General features: G+C 36.9%; 1 protein-coding gene across 1 annotated transcript in view; it reads left to right on the forward strand.

The window, feature by feature from the left end:
- Nucleotides 1-14236, forward strand: part of prpf8 (pre-mRNA processing factor 8) — a 41844-nt gene that overhangs the window by 11363 nt on the left and 16245 nt on the right. The window contains exons 8-26 of the mRNA XM_059973254.1: nucleotides 1429-1534; nucleotides 1635-1945; nucleotides 2319-2508; nucleotides 3248-3367; nucleotides 4559-4693; nucleotides 5244-5373; nucleotides 5592-5788; nucleotides 6231-6437; nucleotides 7499-7662; nucleotides 7813-7939; nucleotides 8082-8274; nucleotides 8853-9040; nucleotides 9579-9817; nucleotides 10793-10939; nucleotides 11924-12134; nucleotides 12657-12773; nucleotides 13076-13323; nucleotides 13600-13779; nucleotides 13859-13994. Coding sequence (XP_059829237.1) covers nucleotides 1429-1534; nucleotides 1635-1945; nucleotides 2319-2508; nucleotides 3248-3367; nucleotides 4559-4693; nucleotides 5244-5373; nucleotides 5592-5788; nucleotides 6231-6437; nucleotides 7499-7662; nucleotides 7813-7939; nucleotides 8082-8274; nucleotides 8853-9040; nucleotides 9579-9817; nucleotides 10793-10939; nucleotides 11924-12134; nucleotides 12657-12773; nucleotides 13076-13323; nucleotides 13600-13779; nucleotides 13859-13994 — 3346 coding nt within the window. The remainder of the gene's footprint in view (nucleotides 1-1428; nucleotides 1535-1634; nucleotides 1946-2318; nucleotides 2509-3247; nucleotides 3368-4558; nucleotides 4694-5243; nucleotides 5374-5591; nucleotides 5789-6230; nucleotides 6438-7498; nucleotides 7663-7812; nucleotides 7940-8081; nucleotides 8275-8852; nucleotides 9041-9578; nucleotides 9818-10792; nucleotides 10940-11923; nucleotides 12135-12656; nucleotides 12774-13075; nucleotides 13324-13599; nucleotides 13780-13858; nucleotides 13995-14236) is intronic.

Here is a 14236-nt window from a genome sequence, read left to right on the forward strand (position 1 = left end):
TCAATTTCCAGTGGTTTCCTGCAGGAAAGCCAGCAGTCTGTGTTCTTAGAAACAGTGATATCTGATTAGGTTGGGAACCTTTTGCTTCCAAGACTATTTTTCTAAGATAGCTTTCCTCCTGCTTATCAATTTCCAAACTAATGCTTAAGTGGATAGAAATCCCACTATAACCAATTCAGCCCAGGTAACACAAATAGCATTCACTAGTTTATCAGTGGCATTCTATCCGATTCATATTATGGAATTACCGGCATAACAATGTGAGAGCAACATGGTCAGTAGTCTTAGAGGTTCCAAAGGCTGATGATTGTTTTTACTTTTGTGTTACTTAAGTATTTCCTTAAGACTCCTTCAGCAAGCTTGTCTTTGTTGCCTTTCCCATGGAATAATACAATGCACTGAAGTACTGCTGTCTGAATGACATAATGTTTTGGAACATTAGTTGAATCTTTCCCCAGCAGGACTGTTTAAGGTGTCAATGAATTTGTAATAAATGAGTAGTATAGAAACATGCAGACATTTGAGTTGTAGAAAATATGATTGACTTTTAAAATGTAGAAACTAAAGTTTAGAAATACTTTATTCCAAAATGCCCCTTTGACTCAGCTTAGTAAACTAAGTTTACAATTAAACTGCTAAATAGAAAGTTCCCTATTTGTTTCTGAGCCTCAGGAAACTTTGCTAATATTGGTCTCAAAATTGGAGCTGTATTGTAGATTGCTTTAACTCCTAAGTCCAAGGAAGAGAAAAATAAATTTCTTTCCGATTCCCATTCAGTGTGCTTTGTAAGGTATTATCTGGATGCTGAATGAGATTGTGATTTATCAAACTGTCCAGAGGAGTTTCAATAGGGTAGTAACTGGGATGAATGGCTTAAAATGGTTAGATCTGTGTTCTTAGAGTTTAGAAGAATGAAGTGTGATCTTATTGAAACAAAAGTTCCCAAGGGACACAAGAATGTTGAAAAGCTTTCACTTATAGTAACATCTCATATGAGGGAACATAGCTACGAGAAAAGGGGAAAAACTTCAAAGCTGAGGTGCACAGGAATTTCCTGCAGAATCTGGAATTTTCTACCCCATGGGGTTTGTAGTCTAGATCACTCCAGGTTTTTAGCAAGGATGTAAACATTATTGAAAGATCAGGGAGGTGAAGATGGTGTGTAACTGACACAGTAGAGGAGTTAAATCTTGGGGTAGAAAACCCATATGTAACAATGACAGTCTTGAGGGGCCAAGTGGCCTATTTACAGTGTTATCTTTTTGTGCTTTCTTACCATACAACATTCATAGTCTTGATGAAGATTATCTTTGGATGGGCTTGTGGCGGTCACAGTAACCATGGGATGATGAATTGGGGAGGATAATTGGAACAGGAAATGAACATTTGATATATTACCATTAATTTAACTTTTAATTTGGAATTTAGGTACCACACACCTAATGTTGTATTTATTAAAACTGAAGATCCAGATCTACCGGCATTCTACTTTGATCCATTGATCAACCCTATTTCTCACAGACACTCTGTTAAGGTAATTGATGATAACCAGCATTGACTTTGTTCTTTTCATTCTTCCAGATGATGAAATGCAATAAACAGAGCTGATCATATGCATCTGTCTTTCATTTCAGAGTCAGGAGCCGTTACCTGATGACGATGAAGAGTTTGAACTTCCTGATTGTGTGGAACCATTCTTGAAAGAAACACCATTGTATTCTGACAATACTGCAAATGGCATTGCCTTGCTTTGGGCACCAAGACCATTTAATCTGCGATCTGGTAAAACAAGGAGAGCACTTGACATCCCCTTAGTTAAGAACTGGTATCGGGAGCACTGTCCAGCTGGGCAGCCAGTCAAAGTTAGAGTTTCTTACCAAAAACTCCTGAAATACTATGTCCTGAATGCACTTAAACACAGACCTCCAAAAGCACAAAAGAAAAGGTAGGTGGATTTTGCATTGATGTTCAAAACTATTTTGGCAGAAACACTCATTGTGGCATCATTGAGATTGTGAGGGGAGTGTTGTTAAAAAATGGAACAGAGTATAGTTTTTGGTCTAAGCCTTTTAGTTCTACCATGCATCTCAATAATTTTTATTGTAGGAACACAAAAAAATGCTAGAGAAATTCATCAGGTCATGCAGCATCTGTGGAAGGGAATAAACAGCCGATGTTTCCGGCCATTTTGTTGTGCTACTCTGTTATCTTCTTGGTCGAGGCTGTTCTTTCTAGAAAGGATGTTAGACATTACAATGAGGAAGTACAGTTTTTTAACTAATCATGTTTAATGCATTTTGTTTCTTTTAAAACATCAGGTACTTATTCCGTTCATTCAAGTCAACGAAATTTTTCCAGTCAACCAAACTAGACTGGGTGGAGGTTGGGTTACAGGTGTGCCGTCAAGGCTACAACATGCTGAACTTGCTAATTCACCGCAAGAACCTGAATTATTTGCATCTGGACTATAACTTCAATCTGAAGCCTGTGAAAACCCTCACCACTAAGGTAAAAATTATCTCGCACTAGGCAACACACCTGAGGTGGAGTCTGAGTTAATAACTAAAAAACTAATGCTTTTTGCAGCTTTATTTTTAAGATTTAAACCTAGGCATTAAAAAAACTTGAATTACTACTTTGAATTGTTGTTTTCTATTTTGTTATCCTTTCATTTTAGGGATTTAACTCATTTTTAATACTAAATTAATCTGATTACAATGTTACAAGATGTTTGCAGTTTCGTCTTGAAGTCTCAGCACTTTGCATAAAAGCTCTAGTCATTGGTAAATAGGCTTGAATTTGCTGCTGTTGGAATTCATGGGATATAATTAATTGATATATTTGAAATCTGTAACCACAACAGAATGCAAAGACTAAATGCATTAGTGTTAGTTAGCCTCATTTTTAATTATTTAGCATACTAAGCTAAATATTCATCTACATCATTTTTGAACAAATTAAATAACTTCCTTTTGGTGATAACAGTTAGTACATCTTTCCAAGCTATAGTCTAGTGACTTGCATGCATATCATGGTAAAATGGATATCACTTTTCAGGTTTAAGCTAAGTCTTTGTCATTAAGCATTTACTAAAATTACCACAGCTCATTTCATATAATGAGAATAGCCTCACATGATGTGGTGCAGCATTTATTGTAGATGAAAACTTAAGTAAAGCAATGCAACTGTGAGTGGAAAATTCGGTTTTAAAGTGTCTAAGATATTTCCTCTGACTTAATTTTCACAGGAGCGTAAAAAGTCAAGATTTGGTAATGCATTCCATTTGTGTCGTGAGGTGCTACGTTTGACAAAGCTTGTTGTTGATAGTCATGTTCAATACAGATTGGGGAACGTGGATGCTTTTCAGGTACAACAAGCAAAAAGATTATTGGGATTTTATAAAAGAAAGATTTAATTTTAAAGTAATATTAAATGGTATCTTTTTTCAGTCACTTTGTTCTTTTATCCTAGCTTTAATCATCGTTTACATACCATAATCATTTGTGTACTAATCTTGTTTATGGCATGATGAGTTAATGGTTAGCACAACACTACAGTGAAAGCAATTATGTTTCAATTCCCACCTCTGTCTGTAAGGAGTTCATACGTTCTCCCCGCGACCGCATGGGTTTCCTCCAGATGCTCCGATTTCCTCTCGCATTCCAAAGATGTACGTGTTAGGGTTAGTAAGTTGTGCCCATGCTATGTTGGTGTCAGAGGCATGACAGCACTTCCGGGCTAACCCAGCACATCCTTGGATGTGTTGATTGTTGACGTAAACAACTCATTTTACTGTATGTTACAATGTTTCCGTGTACACATGACAAATAAAGTTCATCTTTACAGAGCCCGTGGTGAAATCAGCGATACTGGTGACCAACCATTATATTTTAGGGCTTTTGTCAAGTTCATTTACTTGTTAATCAGGAAGCTGACAAGATACTTTTCAGACATTGCTTTGATTTTACAGCGAATTCTTTGACGAAGGCTATTACTTTCGTCACGTATAATCATTTCCTTTAATTCTTTTAAATTCCTGAAGCCTTTTATAATCACCTTAGCCAACTGGTCTCATCAGAGTTTAGACTGACTGTGATAAACAGTATCCAAAAATGTTTTGTAAATCAGAATATTACGACTGGTTTTTCTTTGTGTAGAAGAATAATGGGTTCTCAGGCTACCAAACTGTCTCTGCTGTGCTCCCACACTGACACTAACCAGATGTTAGCATGACCTCACTTCACACTGATAATGTCTCTATTTCTAATTCTTCTACTTGACTATCTTTCTCTCTTGACTGTCTATCATAATTAATAGCTACACCTCACCTTTTGTGGGTACACTTAGGCTACATGGTAGTACATGAAGCAGGGTTACTTTTCACTTTGTATTCTTTGTGTGTAAGAACCAGAAGTTTTGTGTGATAATGCACCAGTACTAAATATGTAGAGTGTAAATGCACGGTTATTTTTATTAAGGAATAAATTAGAGTATCTTTACATAAAATCATAGCTGGACACTAAATCAAAGTAATTTAAATTTATTCTTTGCATTTTAGTTGTCAGATGGGTTGCAGTATATCTTCGCTCATGTAGGACAATTGACAGGAATGTACAGGTACAAATACAAGCTGATGAGGCAAATCCGAATGTGCAAAGATCTGAAACACCTTATCTATTACAGATTTAACACGGTATGTATACAATTTTATATAATTAATTAAACCTGAAAGTATATGTACATATCATATCCTTACAGTTTTGACAGGTCTTCAGTGGATTGGGGGTGTTATTACCTTGGGGAATATTTATTTAATGGTGTAAATGCTTTAATGATGTTTTGACAGCAGTTTCTTAAAACCAGATGCAAATGTTATATTCTTCCCACCCAGATAAACACATCGGAAAATTTATCACTCATTAATTGTGAATATAGATGTTCTGTTTTTACGCTTCTGCTTTCTCTTAGCTTCAACATGTTCCTTGTTTGTTTTTCTTTATCTGAAACAATTGCCTTTTCTTTAGTGTGACTGGTTTTCAATATATAATGTACAGTCATATATAAAACTTAGAGTATGTTAGGATAGCATGATGCAGTGTAAGTCTCCTTTGCTACTTGTAATTAAGAATGCATAGGTCACCCTGTGACCACCAGCATGAGGGGAAAAGTATTCAAATCAGAGTACTAAAAAAGATGTACGCTGTTTGCTATCAATTAATTTTAACGTCATTTTAATTTAACAGGGGCCAGTTGGCAAGGGGCCTGGCTGTGGATTTTGGGCTGCTGGCTGGAGAGTGTGGCTTTTCTTCATGAGGGGCATTACTCCTCTGCTGGAGAGGTGGTTGGGAAATTTACTTGCCAGACAGTTTGAAGGTTTGTAAAACTTTTGTATTTCATATTTTAAAAAAGCGTTTATGTAAGCTTGCTACAAAAACAAAACTGTTTTGGAACCCCATTGCTTAATTTACTACCTGCCCTCTTATTGACTCAAAATAACATCTATGAATTTTCTGCAATGACAAATCTCTGAAGTAATGTATTGCCTTTTTCTTTTCTCTAAATCCTCTGCTTCCCAATCTTGCACTGACTAGGCCGTCATTCCAAGGGGGTAGCTAAGACGGTGACCAAACAGCGTGTGGAGTCTCACTTTGACCTGGAGTTAAGAGCAGCTGTCATGCATGATATCCTAGATATGATGCCTGAAGGAATCAAGCAAAACAAGGCCAGAACAATCTTGCAGCATCTAAGTGAGGCATGGAGATGCTGGAAAGCAAATATCCCTTGGAAGGTACATCCTTTAAAAAAGAAACGTATGAACAGCCCATTATATTCGCATTCAAGAATTTATTGTTGGATAACTGTTCCTCTCCACACTTGTTTGATGATCAACTTAATACCTTCCCTGTTTAGGCTGTTGTGTGAAAAACTCAGTAATCCTAGTTGTCCATATGGGGCTGGGAGGAGGGAAAAGAACTCGAAAATTCTTAATCCAAAAAATTAATTTATGACCTTGTGTTTAAATTGTTTATATGTGACATTTATGGCACTCATTTAGACTTGTGTTTCTTTACCCTTGATTTTGGTGTGAGGATGTAAAAGAATTAATTGTAACATTTACTTTGTCAAGTGGAATATACTGTAGTTGGCTCAAAGTTCACGTATAATTCTGAGTCTAAAACGTAAAAGAATAATTTGCTTTTATCATTTAAGGTTTGATTCTTTTGTCATAGGTTCCAGGTCTGCCAACTCCAATTGAGAACATGATTCTGCGGTATGTAAAAGCCAAAGCTGATTGGTGGACAAATACTGCTCATTACAACAGGGAGCGCATTCGTCGTGGTGCAACTGTGGACAAAACTGTTTGCAAAAAAAACCTAGGTCGTCTTACCAGGTTGTACTTGAAGGCAGAACAAGAAAGACAGCACAATTACCTAAAAGTGAGTTTTCCCCACTGAATCTCACAGCTGTTCCCACTTTGTCACTTATTAAAAATGCCTTCCTCTTCTCTCAGTTACTCTGTATCTGCCATGTCTGCTCTTAGGATGAGGCTTTTCATTCCAGAACTAATGAGATGTCATCCTTCAAAGAAGCAGGCTTCCCTTCCTCCATCAATGCTACCCTCACCCGCATATCTTCCATTTTGCACATCTGCCCATCACCCCATCCTCAAGCCACCCCACCAGTTCCTCTCATCTTCACCTACTAGCCCACTAGCCACTGTGACCAGTACCTACTTCTCTATAATATCCTCCATCTCCAGTGGGATCCTCATCCTCCCCCCAACTTTCCACAGGGGTGGTTTCCCTTTCTTCCATGTTCCTCTATCCTCTCTTGTCGGATTCCCATTTCTCTAACCCATTTTCTCTTTCACCTATCAACTTCCCAGCTCTTTACTTCAGCTTTTCCTCTCCCAGTTTCACCTATCACTTACCACCTTGTACTTCTTTCCTTCCCCCTCCTTCTTGCTCTAACTTCCCATCTCTTTTTCCAGTCCTGATGAAGGGTCTCAGCCCGAAAAGTTGACTGTTTACTCTTTTCCATAGATGCTGCCTGGTCTGCTGATTTCCAGCATTTGTGTTTGTTGTTTAGATTTCCAGCATTTGCAGATTTTCTCACCTTTGCAGTTTGATGTGCTGTTGTTAAATTTAGCTTAACTTTGAAGTTTCCATGAAAATCTAGTTTGCTCTACACTTAGGTAGTGACAGTCGTCTTACTGATTAATGTGAAATACTTAATGTTCAATATTTTATAAAAATTGAGGATGTTCTGAGAATCCTTGTTGCCTTGAATTATCTTTCTTTATTTATTTTAATGGTGCTGTAGAACTAATTAGCATTCATGAACTGTATCCAGTCACTGAAAGTAATGCTTGTAATTTTAGATTGAGTTTGGATTTAATTATGATGAACAATGTAGAGTCTTATTTCTCTACAGGCTTAGCTTTGTCTGCAAATCTCAATTGCCTGTAAGTATTTAACTCCCTTTGTGTACTGAATAGGATGGCCCCTACATTACTGCTGAAGAAGCTGTTGCCATCTATACAACCACAGTGCACTGGCTGGAGAGCAGACGTTTCTCACCCATTCCTTTCCCTCCACTTTCATACAAACATGATACAAAGCTTCTGATCTTGGCTCTGGAGAGACTCAAGGAAGCCTATAGGTAAGATATATGTATGTAATTGAACAGCATATTCAAATGACTTTCCATTATTAATGTGAATTCACATTAATGTTTATATCTGATTTGTTGAAAATGAAATGATTTTAAATGAATGAAGCTTTACCTTTGATGTCTTTTTCTTAATGTCAGTGTGAAATCAAGGTTAAACCAATCACAGAGAGAGGAACTTGGTCTAATTGAACAGGCTTATGATAACCCTCATGAAGCTTTGTCCAGAATTAAACGTCACTTACTTACACAGAGAGCTTTTAAAGAGGTTTGTGAGAAGTCATATTCAAAATCATACCCATGTTATGATAATATCATCTTGTATTTGCTGATTAATTTATGATACAACAGTTCTCATTTTCACACTCTATATCAGAATGCCTTTTTTTCCAATCTTTCTACCCTGACAGGTTGGCATTGAATTTATGGATCTGTACAGCCATCTGGTGCCAGTTTATGATGTGGAGCCCCTGGAGAAAATCACTGATGCTTACCTCGATCAGTACTTGTGGTATGAAGCTGACAAGCGGCGGTTATTTCCCCCATGGATTAAGCCAGCTGATACTGAACCACCTCCATCACTTGTATATAAATGGTGCCAGGGTACGTGTGGAGTTTTCCTGAAAAGCTGTGCTGCTTGCCAATTTTTTGATTTCATTCATTAACATTACTTTCATTTAATAATAGAACATAATGAATACATTTCAACTTAAAAAAAACCATTGCATACATGTATTAGGACATATTTCAATGTCTTTTACTGTTTTGGATATAGGAAATTTTATGAAACATGATTTATGAGCATTATTGAGTTATGTTCACAGTATTAAATTTTAGATGAAACTACTTGTTAACAAAAACAAAATGTAATTGTCAAATGTTTATTTGCATTTTCAATTTTCACTCACTTTTTAAAACACTCTCAATAAAGTAGAACAGTTTGAAGAAGCACATAGCATCTTCTAGTAGCAATGTGTTTAAATTTCTTTTATGAGATTTCTTATAATGGTACATAACTGCTACCCTTTTAGATGAGCACTGTGCTGAAGTACATTACTTTTGAGGAAATAAAGTAGTGCAGATTTGGAACCATATATTTTGATACATTTTAGAAATCAAAGATTGTATTAGCATTTGATTATTTGAAAATATATCATTATGCGGTTGTTATTTTAATGCAGGTATCAACAATCTTCAGGATGTGTGGGAGACAGGTGATGGTGAATGCAACGTCATGTTAGAGTCACGATTTGAGAAAATGTATGAGAAAATTGATCTGACTTTGCTGAACAGATTGCTTCGTTTGATTGTGGATCACAACATTGCTGATTATATGACAGCTAAGAACAATGTTGTTATTAATTACAAGGTTTGTGTAATTTCTATTACAGTGACTATCCTTTGCTGGCATTTTCACCATATTGACAAATGCTGATATTAAACCAAATTACATGTGTAAGGGATTTTTGAAACATTTTAGATGGATCAGAAAGCTTCCATGTCAAGTACATATTAAGAGTGATTAAGAACTTTGTTAATCGGCTGAAGTTGGGGTTATGGAATATATTTTAACAATAATGCATTTCATTAAGCAATGTGTGTAAAAACACCATGGAAATAAATTTATGATCCCTGCTCCTCTTAAGTATAACTGAAATAAATTTCTAAAGTGCTCATCTTAGTGAGTTGTATCTTATCAAAGCTTCAGTCTACTAAGTGGAGTTATTGGAAAATTTCACGAACATGAAGTCAAGCACATAAAGTTTTCTCAAGTATTTGGTGACTTATTGCTTTCACTTTTGGAGACCAGTCTTTTGTGAACTGGAGGAGATATTAGTGGTAATATAAATTCACTGAATCTGTCTGGAGTATTAAAACTTAAAATGGATTTTTTCCCCACTTGATAGGACATGAACCACACCAATTCCTATGGTATTATTCGAGGACTCCAATTTGCCTCGTTCATAGTCCAGTACTATGGGCTAGTGCTGGATCTGCTGGTATTGGGTCTCCATCGAGCCAGTGAAATGGCTGGCCCACCGCAAATGCCAAATGATTTCCTGAGTTATCAAGATGTTGCCACAGAGGTTGCTCATCCAGTCAGGCTTTTCTGTAGATATATTGAGCGTATTCACATTTTCTTCAGGTAAGCCATTTTCCTCTAAACAACCTTAGAACTTGTTACCAAAATATGGATCTGAATGCACATATTCTTTTTAAAAAAAACAATCTATTTTAAACTTGAATTTATCAGACTTTGTTGATAATTGCCATGTAATTTTGCAGTCTTGAGTTTTGCCTAGAAATATTGTTTTAATGTTTTCAGTGTTTTTTGTATTTATATCAAACCCCTCTTAAAGTTGCTCCTTTTTCATTAAAACACTTTATTTTGCAATGAGCGTCTTCTAGATGATGGTGACAGCAGAGTTCTTTTCCAGGAAGAGAGATTAGGAAATAGGAGTTTGATAGTGTAATTCAGCACAACAGACATCTCTGAAGTAGATGCTTAGCTGTTTGTTGTCAAATCACCTACTTTGGAAATCACTTGTGGTGACTTGCATGAAATAAAATCACGCTTAGCTATTTAAAGGTTCAAAGGTTGAATTTAATGTCAGAGAAATGTATACAATATACATCCTGAAATGCTTTTTCTTCACAAACATCCATGAAAACAGAGAAGTGCCCCAAAGAATGAACAACAGATAAACGTAAGAACCCCAAAGACCCCCCCCCCCCGCATAAGCAGCAACAAGCAACAAACCTCCCTCCCCCCACCAGCAAAAAAAGCGCATCGGTACCATCACCAAGCCCAAGTGTGTGCTAAGCAATAGCAAAGACACAGACCACTGTTACCCCAAAGGCTTCACATTTCATCTGACATTTGACAAGCCCACAGGTTCTCTCTCTCCCTGGCAAGGGAGAGGGAGGTGTCCCCCATTTTCACAGCGAGTTGGAGATTTGTTGTCAAATCATGATTTTGTTCCTTTTTTTTTGCGCTTAAGTAATTGTTGTAGTTACTTGTGATGTTCAAGTTGTTCTTAAAACATGGAATTGAGCTTTAGACCTGAACTGATTAAAAGTACGTTTCTTCAAATGCATGTTTCACAATCTACACTAACAGATTTACAGCCGACGAAGCCAGGGACTTGATTCAGCGCTACCTGACAGAACATCCTGATCCAAACAATGAAAACATTGTAGGATATAATAACAAGAAGTGTTGGCCAAGAGATGCACGTATGAGACTTATGAAGCATGATGTCAATCTGTAAGTATTATGTTCAAAGTTGTTGCCAGGTGTACTGCTACTTTTTGTAGCATTTGCCTGGTCCCTGACACTATTACTGTGCAAGCTGCAGTACAGACTTTTGTTTCCCATTAAAATCCATCGGAACAAGTATGGTGCTTTTTCTCTCCACCCCAGCTAAAGGAAAGTTGTTTACTTGAATTTGATGCTTTTGTTCTATTGTTGGATTCAATAGGGTGGTTCTCAGAAACATGTAATGCAACGCCATGTGGGAAGTGATGCTTCATAAATTTTAGGTTGTTTTAGATGTTTGATTTTGACAAGATTCTCAATTGTTTGTTAGTTAAAGCAGTGCATTGAAACTGCTTTGCGAGGGCAGAGCACCTTGAATTCAACTTCCTATGAACTGAACTGTTGACAGTGCAGTAGTCATAGTACGATATTGTTATTGTTATTTGCTCTGTTAAACTAACATGCTGTCTCACACTGTTTTCTTATGGAAAAGCAAGGCAGTTTTGCCATTTTTCCAGTAGTATTATCTGTCAGTCAGCATTAGAACCAGCAGATTAAGCAGCAATTATCTAAGTACTTGAGGCTACATTGGATTAGCCCTCATAAGGATAAATGTTTTACCTTTTGGGATATTTTAGGTCTATAAAATATGCTTTATAACTGACAGTTGGTTTCTTTTCCCTTTGACAGAATATTCTAGACTTGATCCAAATAATTTTGGATCAAATCCAGAACATTCTTCTTTTCATTTGGAAATATGAATTGAGTGATTCATTGCGATCACAGCCTTATCACAACAGGTGACAATACCACAAGTTATTGGGACCATCTGTTGGAAGCCAGTGAAACTCCAAACATTTAAAAGTGCCTGTATCCCATGTTTATGTTTAATCAGTAATACAGTTTGAACTGATCATTTAGTCCAGTCTCTGGAGTATTGTCTTTTTTCATGCTAGCTGTCTTTAATTGCTTACTGTATATCGCACCTTTTAGGGGACGAGCAGTGTTTTGGGATATCAAGAACCGGCTGCCTAGGTCTGTTACCACCATTCAGTGGGAAAACAGCTTTGTATCTGTCTACAGCAAAGACAATCCCAATTTGCTATTCAACATGTCAGGCTTTGAGTGTCGCATCCTTCCCAAATGTCGCACAAGCTATGAGGAATTCACTCATAAAGATGGAGTTTGGAACTTGCAAAATGAGGTATGAAGTATTATGTATCAGTAGAAATGTTGTGGAATATTTCTATTAATTTAAGCAATACTGGGTGTATTTTTGTTAACCGATCTATCTCTATGTCATATGGTCTTGGCACCCACCTGTGGCTGAAAAATTCCAGGTGTGCAGTAAGCAGACAATGAGGCAGGCAATTACTGAGAGAACTCAAATCTAATAGAAGCAAACGTTCAGCATTTTCCGTTCTCAAAACAGTATTTTATTCCCACTTTTTGAAAACACATTTGCCTTGGGTGACCTGGAGAATACCTCCAATGTTCTTACAAACATTTGTCGTACAAACCACATCACCTAAAACAGAGTAACTTAAAGTTTCATAATAGTCCTTATGAGGCTTACAGTGCACAAATTGGCTGTTGAATTGGAATGCAAAATAATGACTGCATTTAACTTAATAAGCTGCGAAACAGATAGACATGGCCCTTGGGCCCAAGCACATGTATTCGATCTGCTATACAAATGCAAACTATTTCATAATTTGTAATTCAGGTTACCAAAGAGCGTACAGCACAGTGCTTCCTCAGAGTGGATGATGAATCTATGCAGCGTTTCCATAACAGAGTACGGCAGATCCTCATGGCTTCTGGTTCCACCACTTTCACCAAGGTATGGTTCCTTTATACTTTTTCATTTAAAGTAATAAATGTTGCAAAGTTTGAATAAGGGGCTATTCAAGTAAATTTGAATAAGGGAGTTTGCAGAAAGTCAAACACATTTTCTTTTGTGTGATTTACCCACCTATAGTTGGGTGCAGTGTAAATTTAGATTGTGTTGAAGATCTATTGCAGTTTACCAGTGGCAAATAAAATGTAAACATTTTCATGACAAGGTATCAGAACCAGAGGAAATAGCAAAATGTTAACTTGTTTACTTGGATGTTCCAATGGTAATCTTTTATGCTTTTCCAGATTGTGAACAAGTGGAACACTGCACTGATTGGTTTGATGACCTATTTCCGTGAAGCAGTGGTCAACACTCAGGAGCTCTTGGACCTGTTGGTGAAATGTGAGAACAAGATCCAGACGCGTATTAAAATTGGTTTGAACTCCAAGATGCCAAGTCGTTTCCCTCCTGTGGTGTTCTACACTCCCAAGGAGCTTGGTGGTCTTGGAATGCTCTCAATGGGCCATGTTCTCATACCACAATCTGATTTGAGGTACTGTTTAGATACAAATTTCTATTTCATGAATTTAAAGAAACAACGTAAAGTACTCTGTTTCTGTGCATTGTTTAATTTGTCTGTAGAAAAGGTAAATATATAGTAGAAAAAATTATCCCAATTATTTCAAATGGCATTACATCAGTAATCTTGCTGATAACTTTAAATAATAAATATGACATTTTTTTATAATTATATTTTTGGGCTATAAAGATTCATGTGTTTAAATTCTGTTACATTTTATGCATTTATACTTAATTTGTTATGTTTCAGATGGTCCAAGCAGACAGATGTGGGCATCACTCATTTCCGATCAGGTATGAATCATGAAGAGGACCAACTGATTCCTAATCTTTATCGTTATATTCAGCCTTGGGAGAGTGAATTCATTGATTCACAAAGAGTGTGGGCAGAATATGCACTGAAACGACAGGAAGCCATAGCACAAAATAGGTAAGTTGTGAGTTTATGTGAAGCCGTAATAATGATAAGATTCTATTTGTTATACTTCATAAACCTTTCTTTATTTCAGGCGGTTAACTTTGGAAGATTTAGAAGACTCTTGGGATAGAGGGATCCCACGCATTAACACATTATTTCAAAAGGATAGACACACTCTGGCTTATGATAAGGGTTGGAGAGTGAGAACTGATTTCAAACAGTACCAGGTATGTCTTAATGTTTCAGTAGGACGTTTTGTTCCTGGCTTTGGTGACCTCAGTGCAATGTCACTGCTGCTCTGAAGCTGTGCATCTGTACCAAAATTCTACAAAATCAAATCTCTAATGAGAAACAACACACACAAAATGCTGGTGGAACACAGCAGGCCAGGCAGCATCTATAGGGAGAAGCACTGATGATGTTTCGGACCAAGACCCTTCGTCAGGACTAACTAAAAGGAGAGATACTA

Source organism: Hypanus sabinus, chromosome 6 (assembly GCF_030144855.1).
Source record: "Hypanus sabinus isolate sHypSab1 chromosome 6, sHypSab1.hap1, whole genome shotgun sequence".
Classification (NCBI taxonomy): domain Eukaryota; kingdom Metazoa; phylum Chordata; class Chondrichthyes; order Myliobatiformes; family Dasyatidae; genus Hypanus; species Hypanus sabinus.